Source organism: Neopsephotus bourkii, unplaced genomic scaffold (assembly GCF_033783945.1).
Source record: "Neopsephotus bourkii isolate Nb327-2 ecotype Australia unplaced genomic scaffold, CSIRO-AGI_Nbou_v1 NB_38, whole genome shotgun sequence".
NCBI classification, from domain to species: Eukaryota; Metazoa; Chordata; class Aves; order Psittaciformes; family Psittacidae; genus Neopsephotus; species Neopsephotus bourkii.
The window spans coordinates 869,415-882,055 of record NW_026900555.1 but is presented as its reverse complement, the minus strand read 5'-3'; the positions used below and the strand labels follow the sequence as shown (position 1 = coordinate 882,055).

The 12,641-nt window shown below is 39.5% G+C and overlaps 2 protein-coding genes across 6 annotated transcripts in view; both read left to right on the top strand.

The window, feature by feature from the left end:
* Positions 1–12,641, top strand: part of SPART (spartin) — a 467,162-nt gene that overhangs the window by 309,835 nt on the left and 144,686 nt on the right. The window lies entirely within an intron of this gene.
* DCLK1 (doublecortin like kinase 1) overlaps positions 1–12,641 on the top strand; it is a 259,045-nt gene that overhangs the window by 226,816 nt on the left and 19,588 nt on the right. For all 3 annotated transcript variants that reach the window (XM_061345420.1, XM_061345413.1, XM_061345429.1), the window contains 5 exons: positions 60–193; positions 875–952; positions 1,585–1,681; positions 3,299–3,379; positions 12,207–12,320. In XM_061345420.1, coding sequence (XP_061201404.1) covers positions 60–193; positions 875–952; positions 1,585–1,681; positions 3,299–3,379; positions 12,207–12,320 — 504 coding nt within the window. The remainder of the gene's footprint in view (positions 1–59; positions 194–874; positions 953–1,584; positions 1,682–3,298; positions 3,380–12,206; positions 12,321–12,641) is intronic.

Below are 12,641 nucleotides of genomic sequence, written 5' to 3'. Positions count from 1 at the left end.
GATACGATAGTTACCTTAATAGTATTGTGTTAAACCTTTGAATTTTCCTCCTCATTTAGGTTTATGAACACCAAGATGGAAGCAAGTCCCTGAAGCTAGGAGACTTTGGCCTAGCAACAATTGTGGATGGACCTCTATATACTGTTTGTGGGACCCCAACATATGTAGCTCCAGAAATCATTGCAGAAACTGGGTAAATCACTTCTTGTGATGATTCATTAATATATACACAGTGGAGCATGTTCTTTCTTAGGCAGGAGTTCTTGCAATTAAGAATTTTATGCTGGCTTTGCTTGAGTATGATGCAGCGTCATGGCTTAGAGAACAGTTTATATCTGGGAGAAACCTCAGGAGGCTATCTTGTCCAAGCCATCTCAGAGCAGGGCCAACTTTGGAGTTATATCAGGCTCCTCTGCCAGTTGTTGTCCTCAGACTTCTCAGCTTAACACTGAGTTACTAACTAACCACTTGCAGATACAGTAGAAGTAATTCTTAAGTTATCATTCACTTAATTTGATTTCATTATCACACACTGTCATCTTCTGATTTGTTCCACAGAGTAGGTGCCTGCTAGCTTGAGCAGCCTTTGTCACCTTTGCAGGCTTCATGTTAGGTGAAGGTAGGCATCACTGTCTAACTCGAGAATACAGTACAATGTCTTCTCTACACTCCTACATTCTGATCTAACGTAGTTTTAAGTTATAAATATAAAAAAAAGATCTTAAAGTGGAATTAGGATAGGCAGGTAGGACCTAGACAAAGTTCAGATAAGAATATATAAGAAATTATTAATAATTTTGAAAATGTTTCCTCTGTTCTTGTACTGTAGTTCATAGGATTCAAATGTCTCTAACCATGTCTCTCACACTTCTAGATATGGCTTGAAGGTGGACATCTGGGCAGCGGGTGTGATTACTTACATCCTGCTCTGTGGGTTTCCTCCATTCCGTGGGTATGGACTGATCTATTCAACCATCCTTATTCTGTGAATTGGTCCCTGTGCGGCTTCTGCATTAAGCACAGAGATTCCCACTGGAAACAGTCCTCTACTCATAGGTTTTTTTTTCCTCTGCTCTGCACAGTAATTTACACAAACCCCATAAATGCCTGTGATTTTACTGTAAAATCTGTGTCTCATGTTTGTTTAGTTTAAACTTCATTGCATTATAAAACAAGAGCCTTCATTGCAGGTTCTGTGTGCCTTTGCCTGATGTTTAAACTACACACTGAAATAAGCATCTTCTTTCATGGACCAAATATAACATGTTTTGTGGTTGATAAAAGGTAATTAAAATGTAAGACACTTAAAAAGGACATATGAGATCTTTCTTGCCCATCAAAACAATTGCAAAGTTGCTGACAATCCTGAAGACAAGCAGGTTACCACAGAAAGAATGTACCAAATGCATTTTGGTTTACTTCACCTTTCACACCCATGCTTGTGTGCCTGGCAGGAATTAACAGCTTCCAAAACCATTCTAAGTGATCATCAATTAAAAGCAATTTCAAGAAGCCTATTGAAACCATTTCTGGAAATAATTTCTTTGTGGGTTTTGTTGGTTTTATTTGGTTTTTACTTTATAGAAGTGGAGATGACCAAGAAGTGCTTTTTGACCAGATTTTGATGGGACAAGTGGATTTTCCATCTCCATACTGGGACAATGTTTCTGATTCTGCAAAGGTGGGTTTTATAGTAGATGATACTTTCTTTTCCAGTATTATTCCCAGTGCTGGTATCTAATGCATGGTGTTCTCTCACAGTGCTGTATTTGACATGTTTCATTCATGTCCTGCTCCACCTATAAATTCCTCTAGGTCACCAGGTGTGATGTTGTTTGATCACTGTATGTCTGTTAGACTCTGGGAGGTTCTGAAATGGACCCAATCTCTATACGATGTCTCACACAACAGAGACATTAGGAACCCTTACTGATCAAGGAAACTTTGAAGTAACTTCTTATGGAAGTACACTTCTTAGCTTGAAAACTCCCTGGGACTGCGCTTTATATGTACTTACGATGGGGACCAGATACCAACCTGGAGAATTCGAATATTATATAATAACATTATGGGGAGGCTGCTTTCCCCTTATTAATCCCATTAGATGGTATGTCTTGTTTCTTTCTGTCAAAGAACCAGGCCTTGCATAGCCTGCCATTTTTTTTTGTTGTCAGTGTGGTATGAAATAGGCTTGTTCTGGCCACCAGAATATGCCCCAGTTCATGGGCCATAGCCTCTTGGCAAACGCCACAGAGGAGGCAGAGCTTGAAATGTGCTAAAGCAGGTACAGAGTTCATTGCACTTGCAGAGCAGATTATGTTTTTTAACTCTCATTAGTGCACTGGAGCAACAGTTTAACTCAGATTTTCTAGGGATCTGGCATTCGCTGTAGTTACATGTATACATGTATATATAGAGAGAGATAATATATATGTGTATGTAATTAAAAAAAGCCAAAATCATAAAACTATTTATATTGTCATCCTGTGGATAACTGCTTAATTACCACATCATTGTGTTGTAGCAGGCTCTGTTTCATAGCAACATTAATGAGAACTCTGCAAGTCCTTTGCCAGCATTCTGCTGTGAAACTCCTTTTGAATAGCTCCATCTAAAATTTCTGGTTTGAAGCATTAACCTATTTATTTAACTTCTCCTTGTCACTAATTTGTCTCTTATCACTATTTAAATTCACTTGTCACTATTAACTTTGGGTTTTGGTGATACCCCTTTATTTGCCATCATTCTGCCCTCCTGTTTTCTGAACAATCCACTCAGTGGTTAAATTACATATACATTTATTTACATGCTAGTTGAAAACTAGGTAATTTCAGAAGAAATCAAGAATGAAAAATGGTTTTAAGTGGATTTTTTATATATATTTTCTATGCCATTTATACAAGAGCTTGAAGTAAAATTCTAGGTTTGCTGGCTTTTTCCTACAGAGGAATTAGCTTTTTCTTAATGGGAGGCTAACCTAATTTCGTGCAACCATCTGTTTTGTACATTATGTACTAAGTGCTTTTCTCTTAAACAGTGGCTACAGAACTGTAACTCAGAACTGTCTTCTAGCTTTTCAAGATACTGTTAGATATTGATTTAAAAGTTCGGCTTGAAGTTCAGCAGTTCATAGTTGTTCTTTTTTTCTTTTTTAATAATCAACATATTTCTGCAGTTGGCAGTTCACTTTCTCTTCGAGAACTCTTACATAATCAGCTGAAGAGAACTTTAGTGAATTAAATGTTGACTTTTTCTTTAAAAGAGTTTCTTAAATTTAACCCAATATTCCACTTCTCAGGAACTTATCACAATGATGCTCCAAGTAGATGTAGATCTGCGATTCTCAGCCTTGCAAGTTCTTGAGCATCCATGGGTTAACGTAAGTATTTTCAGGCTTGTAGATGCTACTTGTAATTTGGCACCTTTGAGCTCTTTTCTATCAGGTATTTTCTATGCCCTTTTGGAGCCAGCACGTTCTAAAAATGTTTCAGATTTAACTGGAAATAAGCTGTGTTCCAGTCTGGTTTAGTGTATCATTCATACCTCAGAGTATTCAGTATTTTATGCATGCTCAGCTACATTTTCTGTGAAATATTTTGGGCCAGGTTTTCAACAAACCTCAACCACTCACGACAAATTTATACCTCCAACAATCATCTTATGGATTCAGTGGCACATTTTGCTATCCTAAAATCAGATGGACACAAAAATCTGGACAGTCATGATTAAGATACTGAAATATACTCCATAGTGTTAAGCCTTCTTGAGTGAGCATGAAACAGGGAAACCTTTAAAATCATATTTAGCTTCTGACATTGAAATATACATATATTTATGTGCAGCCATATCCATTTAATTTGAGTTACCATGAAATACCTATATACGTATCATGGCTTGTCTCTAAGCTACTAGACATTTTCCATAAAAGTGGTAATCAGTGAGGTGGCCTATGGATAAATATGGCAGAAAATGAAGAGATTTCTCTTTAATTAATGTTGATACAAGGACACTACTTAATATTTAATTATTTCATACTATTTAATATACCTTAAAGTATTTGTATGACAAAAAAGAAAATTTGGAGAAAATTGAGAATCAAATTCAGAAGGGAAGATTGAGGGAAAAAAATACATTGGGATGAGCAGAGAAAAAAAAAAAAAAAGAAGAAAACTGCTTCATTTTGTTGGTTGCAGGTTTGGGTATGCACTCCTCCCTGGAAAACTATTTGGTCCCCCAGCTGCTGTACCCGAAATCTTTTTCTCACTAAAACACTATCCTAAAAATTCAAATATACAGTAACTTCAAATGTTAATTTTTTTTTTTTTTTTTTAATGAAAGTGGCCTCCATATAGCCCAGAACTGTGGTCATCGCTTAAGTGTTCACCAAGTATATGCTTTAATCTTGGAAGCTCCCTTCTTGTCCAAACTTTTTTTCTTGAACTGTAAATGCTATTATCATGCGGAGTGCGTCTACAGTGTACGAAGAATGCAAGGATCCAGGACAATGTCTGATGAAAATCTCTTCATTTTTAAGATGACATTCTAGCAGCTGAAATATTAACTTTCCTCAGTGCTAGGTGTTGTCCTTGGACACAGTGTTCTGTAACAGTTTATAATGACTTTTGGTGACTGAGGTCTCTCTCTCTCCACTGGATGAGGGCAGGCGGGGATTTCTGGAGTGCTGCTGAGGAAGAGATGGAAGTGACTGGTCAGAAGCTGCAGACAGGCCAGGTCACCCACAGTGACAGTCTGCACACTGCTGCTGAGGTTACTGAAGTATCACGTGTTTACAGCACATAAGTAATTTATCTTCCTCTTTTTCTGAAAAATCTATTGGAACTGTTAATGCTCCCCCCAGGCATCTTTTTTTATCTTTTTTTTTTCTTTTTTTCTTTTTGGCTTCAGTTATACCACAATGTATTTTAGGATGACTTCTTAGAGAGGTGTATGAAGGAGAGGTGTGGCTCTTTGTCAGTAACATAATGGTGATGGTGTGCAGGTGACATGAAGTTCTGCTCTCTGCCCTCACTAGTGCCTGCTGATGAGGAGGGATGGGGAAAGGGACTGGAGACTAAAACTTTTTAACATTTGAGAGCTCCACTAACCAAACCTAAACTCTGATTAGTGAAGAACCCTGACAGCTTCCTGCGTTCCTGTTGAACAGGTTAAAACGTTGAGCCATTTGTCAGAGGATGCTGTAGAGTCCAAGTATAAATGGATTTCAAAAGAGAGTCTGATACATTTTTGGAGGATGAGCTCATTGGCTCCTATTAAATATAGGGATCTGGATACAACTCTTGGCTCACAAAGTTCTTAAATACTTGGTTGGCAGAAACTGGAGCATATACCAAAGAAAGTTAAAGATCTACTTGTCTTCATTAAGTGTACTATTTCATAAACAATGATTACAATGAACACTTGGAAACAAAATACTGTGTTCAGTTCACCTTTGGTCTAGCTCTGTTGCAGTTTTTCCAGTTTTAGGCTGATTATAATTCTTTGCAATCAAAATCTTTAGCAGTTCTGTCCATAAATAAGCAAAACTATTCCATGCCAGTTTTGTAATTTCTTCTTTTCTACTTTTAGCAACTGGGACAAGTAAGTATTTTGTCTTCAGCAATATGCTGATGATAGTTCATAATGCAGATCAAAACTCATTTGAATTCTCTTACATATCCTCCAGATATTTATTTCTGGAATGAGAAAGGGAGGCAGTGGGACCAATTCAGGATGGTGCTTAAGCACATTCCAAATGTCGCTCCTATTTCAGGACATCACAAGTGGAAGTGCTTAATATGAAGCATAAAATTAACTAGATGGCGCTAGAATCCTAGTTCACTTAAGGAGAAATAAGAACAAGGTTGAGTTGAAACAGGTGCTTGAGTGCTTTTGTGGAAAACGGACACTTCCCTGAAGTGGGTCTGGGAAGTATACAGTATCAAGGACAGCCTTCTACCGTACAGAGACAGAATGATCTGATGGTGGTGTCAGAACACTGGTGTTAGATCCGGCCTTTCCTCCCCATACCATCACCTGCTTGACCAGCTGCAATTCTGTCATGTAGCTTCCTTGGACCTCATTTTCCCAGCTTCAGCACAAGTAATTAATACATTCATCCCTGTTTACAAATGGCTCTGTGATCTATGTGTTGTAATTACCTTAGTGATTATCTGCAACTTCTATAAAATACTGTTTCTGAGAAGAAATGGCATAAAGGGTTTTCACCTAACAGTCAATTTTCCCAGGTAACATTTGAATACTTTTCCATGGCATTAAATGCTGGACTTTACTTTCTCTTTTCTTATTTCAGTTTGGAACATATTCATAAAGTGGTAAACTTGCAGCTAAAATACTGGCTAGGAGATCTGGCTTGAAAAAAGGGCATGTGTTTTCTTCAACAATTTTAAGAAACATTTTCTCTCTTTGATCAAACCTTTGATAGAAGTGTTATAACTGCTTACACTGTATAAAACCATTTTGTAGATTGTAAATAACCATTCTGCTTTATAGCTGCTTACTATGTGATTACTTGGTAAACTGCTGAGATTCCTGGAATGTGCTTTGACAGTTTCAGTAGGAGCCAACCCTCATTTCAGTTTCAGTTTTTGCTATAAAAATAGCCGGAATCATCTTGGAAACTGCAAAACTTGTTCTGGGCAGAGTGAGACCAGTAAAGCAGTTCCTATGTCAATAACACCCCAGCTGTTTTCAATTCAAAAAAACAAAACCTGAAAAGATGCTGGCTGCATGCCACTGCCACAGATGGCGATCTTGAATTTTAAATGCAATTCAGCAGCAGTTCCTTGCCCCGTCCATTTAGTTTATTTGGATTTGTCTGTCCTATGCAGTACACTTAGACCTGGAAACAAATCCATCAGTTTATGCTTCCCCTACAGGGACCCCAGCTCTTTCATTTACCTGCTCAAATTCTTTGCAAAACCAGAGTTATAAAAGAGGCTGGAAGCCTGAGGTCTGCATTTTAAACATTGATGATATTGATATGATTCTGATTCTAATAACTTGAATTATACTATACAAGTTACAGGACAAGCCTCCTCTCTTTGTGTTATATAAGTAATAAATATTTCCTTCTACAGCAGTGAATGCTGAGAAGAGTGGATTGTATTCTGTAAATCCTTCTCTGTTAAAATAATCAATATAAAATGTGGTGTGTTGTTGCTGGAGGAAGATGGCACACACCAGCCTAAAAAGAATAAGCAGAATTGGAACTTTTACACGTTTCCTTAACCGTGTCTGCCTTAGAAATTTGTGCGCAAAAGAAATGAATAACCAAGCAGTAGGTAGTACTAAGCTGAACATTTTTGATGAGAGTAATTTAAAAAGACATTTCTTATTTGGCAGCTGCAATACCTTTGGTTATGCCCTAGGACACTGCCTAAAGAAAAATGCCTTTTAATCCTTGAAGGAAACAAAGTCCAAAAGGTTTTCCAGCACTTCTATTTGTTCTAATTTTCTGCTGTTCTTTATATAATGACCTATTCATCTGATGCTTTTAGACCTGAAAAGTAAAGCTCTTGTGACAGGCTTGTGAAATGGATCTGAGTGCTTCAGGGCAGTAGGAATCTGGGAATCCTGAACTTTGTTCTGTCTTTTCAACACGTCTTTCTTTTTCTGAGTGGCAGTGCCTCCTGCCATAGAAAACAATGCAAATATGAAAACAATGTTTATTAATGACTCAAATGATTCCAAGACTCTCTGCCCCCTCCACAACCCCCTTTTCTTTCTTCTTTTTTTTCCTTGGAAATACACCAGGAAAGGTATTTTATGGAAGTTGATTTAAAAAAAAAAAAAAGTATCTTAAGACCCAAGCAGTTTACATTGTCCAGGTGAAAACTCAAATTCTGGACCAGAGTTTTGAAATTGTAAATGGTTTTTGACTGCACAACAACTGAGACATGCTCAGAAGAGCAGTTCTTTAAGAGCATCAGCAGTCAACATTTTCTGAAGATCATGACCCTTTAAAGTTCCCACAGTTAAGCAGCAAAAATCATTAGTCATCTTTAAAAGATCTTGTCCCAGCTACTGAGATGAAGCTGAGATGAAATTCTGTGTTCCTAACCCGATGCAAGAAGTATTTTCTATGGTAAAAGAGTAAAATAGGGAAAAGGAACAATTAAACTTAAAAAATAATTAAATACAATTTAAAAACAATTAAATAATTAAAACCTTAGACTAGGGACAACATAGGCCCCCTCAGGAAGCTCTCGGAAGAACTAGCTACACAGGATTTGGAGGAGGCTGAGGTTCTGAGTGACTGCTTTACCTCTGTCTTCGCTGGCAAAGGCTCTGACCACACCACCCAAGTCTTGGAAGGCAGACACAGAGACTGTGAGAATGAAGACCTTGGGCCCACTGTAGGAGAGGAATTGGTTCGAAACCATCTTCAAAATCTGAACATGCACAAGTCCATGGGTCCTGATGAAATCCATCCGCGGGTCCTGAAGGACCTGGCGAATGAAGTTGCTAAGCCACTGGCCATCATATTTGAGAAATCGTGGCAGTCAGGTGAAGTTCCCAACGACTGGAAAAAAGGAAATATAGCCCCCATTTTCAAGAAGGGGAAAATGGATGACCCAGGGAACTGCAGACCAGTCAGTCTCACCTCTGTGCCTGGCAAAATCTTGGAGCAGATTCTCCTGGAAGGCATGCTAAGGCACATGAAAAACAACAAGGTGCTTGGTGACAGCCAGCATGGCTTCACTAAGGGGAAATCCTGCCTGACCAATTTGGTGGCCTTCTATGATGGGGCTACAGAACTGATGGACAGGGGTAGAGCAGTTGATGTCATCTACCTGGATTTGTGTTAAGCGTTCGACACTGTCCCACACGACATTCTTGTCTCTAAATTGGAGAGACATCAATTTGATGGATGGACCACTCGGTGGATAAAGAACTGGCTGGATGGCTGCACACAAAGAGTTGTGGTCAATGGCTCAATGTCCAGCTGGAGACCAGTAACGAGTGGTGTCCCTCAGGGATCGGTGTTGGGACCGGTCTTGTTCAACATCTTTGTCGCTGACATGGACAGTGGGATTGAGTGCGCCCTCAGCAAGTTTGCCGATGACACCAAGCTGTGTGGTTCGGTTGATACACTGGAGGGAAGGAATGCCATCCAGAGGGACCTTGACACGCTTGTGAGGTGGGCTGATGCCAACCTCATGAAGTTTTAACCATGACAATTGCAAGGTCCTACACCTGTGTCAGAGCAATCCCAGACACAGCTACAGGTTGGGCAAAGAAGAGATTCAGAGCAGCCCTATGGAGAAGGACTTGGGGGTGCTGGTTGATGAGAAAATGAACATGAGCCAGCTTCAGTGTGCACTCGCAGCCCAGAAAGTCAACCGGACCCTGGCTGCATCAAAAGGAGCGTGACCAGCAGGTCAAAGGAGGTGATCCTGTCCCTTTAACTCTGCTCTTGTGAGACCTCACCTGGAGTATTGTGTGCAGTTCTGGTGTCCTCAACATAAAAAGAACATGGAACTCTTGGACCAAGTCCAGAGAAGGGCCGTGAGGATGATCAGGGGGCTGAAGCACCTCCTGTATGAAGATAGGCTTTGAAAGTTGGGGCTGTTCAGCCTGGAGAAGAGAAGGCTGCATGGAGACCTCATAGCAGCCTTCCAGTATCTGAAGGGGGCCTGTAGGGATGCTGGGGAGGGACTCTTCATTAGGGACTGTAGTGACAGGACAAGGGGTAACGGGTTAAAACTTAAACAGGGGAAGTTTATATTGGATATAAGGAGGAAATTCTTTCCTGTTAGGGTGGTGAGGCACTGGAATGGGTTGCTCAGGAAGGTTGTGAATGCTCCATCCCTGGCAGTGTTAAAGACCAGGTTGAACAAAGCCTTGGGTGATATGGTTTAGAGTGAGGTGTCCCTGCCCATGTCAGGGGGGTTGGAACTTGATGTTCTTAAGGTCCTTTCCAACCCTAACTATTCTATGATTCTATAAAGTCTTTGGGGTCTGACATCCTTCCCATTACAGCAATGCGATGAAATTCTTGTCAGCAGTGTTTAGTCTGTTCTCCAATTCTACAACTTACCCTGCTGATTCTGGTGAATCTGATGGTTGTGGTTTTTTTTTTTTTTCACTTCTTGCCTTTTAAGATGCAGAGCAGCTTGTTTTGTATGTAGTTAAAAAGCTGTCATTTCTCATCCTCAATATCTATTTTATTGCTGGCTGAAGTGATTCCTGGAGCCAGCGAATACATATTAACTTGTTTATAAAGCATGTTGGAATTAAAAAAGAGTTAACTACTAAACATCATGTAGCACTAACAGTAGTAAGAAAATTTAGTAACAGTACAGTAATTCCTATATATCCCTATGCTGCATCTTAAATTGAGCTGGAAGATATTTCATTTGAAAGCTGGAGCTGAAACTATGTGTCTCTGGTGCATTGCCACTGGAACTGTGGATGTGGTGCTTCACCAATAATATATTACCACAGTCGTGGTAACTATTGTCTTCTCCATAATTTAGTCTTTTGACAAGATGACATGAACATTTGGCAGGCTTTCATGTCAAGAAAGCCAAGGGAATGGGGGTTTTATTTATTTATTTCACCCCGTCTAATGAAGAAGAGTTCACTTTACAGACTGTCTTTCTTCTGGGAAAGGCAAGGTCAGGGGAAAGCAGGTTATTTTTAGGGGTCATATACCACTGAGCCAAGGCTCCCCAGTGCTAGACAATAATCGGCTACTGGGTTGTATTGTGTTGTGTTTTGCAGCTGTGTGCACTTGACCATATTTTGCCAGCTGGGACATTTTGTTAAGGGGTGAGTGAGGGATCTCTAAACACAAGCTCCCCAAGCTAAATAAATAACAAACCCTAACCAACTACCCTAAAATTCCCATATGCTCACTGAACTGATGATTTACTGCAGCAACTCTGTAACTCTTTAAGTGCATTCAGAATTGCTGCAAAGACAGAAAAAGAAGTCAGTCATCTCTCTGTACTCTGAGCTTGTCTCTTGTTTGTCTGTATTCTGCTAGGTTTTTGCTTAAGTGGAATTTAAGAACTTTTTCATCTGTTGATTGCTACACATAGCATGCAGTACCAGTTTGGGATGACCATTGTGGGTGGCCAGTGATCTGATATCCTGCTTATTCTTCCTATTCTGCATTTTGTTGCCTATTCCACCTCTTCTGAATATTGTAGCCAGAGATCCTGCATATGGAGATGTCTTGGCTCACTGCAGGGATTGGACTAGATGACCTTTTAAAGTCCCTTCCAATACAAACTATCCTATGACTCCTGTCCTGTGATATTCTGCTATCAGGGAAGTCTCATCAAGCAGTGGCTTTTTGCACTTTCTTTCAGGCATAAGGCTCTCAGCAACAGTTTCTAAAATAAAACTTTCTTCTCTTGGACTTGAATTCAACCCACTGACTTACACATAACTGCAAACTCCCTTCTTTCTGCTAGGGTTTTGCTTCAGCATTGAGGATACCTGCATGCCTCAGTGCAGATTTTGCTCTGCAAAAAGGGGTGTTTCAGCTGGGTGTTTCACCTTCTGGCCCAGTTGCAGGTCTTCTGGGCTGGAGCTCTCACACAGTGGGCTTGCTGGCATGTGCAACAGCAGAGCACGTGTCTGCCTCTGGCCATCACCCTGAGCTATGGCTGCAATATTCATCAACCATAGAGTCCCTGAGTTTGTAACCTTTTGGTGAGACAAGGACCTTATTGGTGTCTCTCAGGGCTTTTGGAGATTCTTTCCTGCATCCTACCAAAGCAGGGCCTATGGTTTCTCTAATCTCTTGGGTGCTTTCTACTTTTGAAGTCATTGTCTTTAAATTTATGTGATGAGTAACCAGAATCATAAACATCTCCTAGCTTATCAAAGCTTTCAAGCTTTGAAATATTAATGAACCTAAAAATAACTGGGCAGTGGAAGTTAAGATGTGGCAGAAAGAATAATAAAATATTTAACAACTATTATTAATTAACATTACTTAAAGTCTGAGAGGAAGGTACTGGATAAATTGTTTTTATGTTGGTTCATGCCATTATATGATGTTATCTTATAGATACCTTAGATATGACAACAAAGATTAGAGACAAAGATTAACACATATTTCATTAATAACTTTTTGTAAATTTTATTGACAGGTGCTCTCAGAATCACCTCACAATTCCTTTATTTCACCTTTTCTCTCTGAAGTTTTATCTTGCTTTACTTCTCTGCAGGATGATGGCCTTCCAGAGAATGAACATCAGCTCTCAGTAGCTGGGAAGATAAAGAAGCATTTCAACACAGGCCCTAAACCGAACAGCACAGCAGCTGGAGTTTCTGTCATAGCAGTAAGCATCTGAAATACACAGCCGCAACACTTATATTTATGTGCCCACAAGACAGTGCATGTCTAGGACATGCCACCAAAAGAAACTGGAGAGGGTTAATCTTTAGATAATTCTAATGTTTAATTAATATAAACATAGTTTATGGTATTCTGCACAATTTCTTCATTATTCTCCTTGTGAGTCACATTGTTATTTAACAGCCGTAGGAGATACAGTTCTGTACACGCACTTCCACATTTTACCAGATCAGTAGACCTAACTCCAATGTAAAGAATTTGATCTATGGGATCATGACATTTTACTTGGCAGCAGAATCATCAC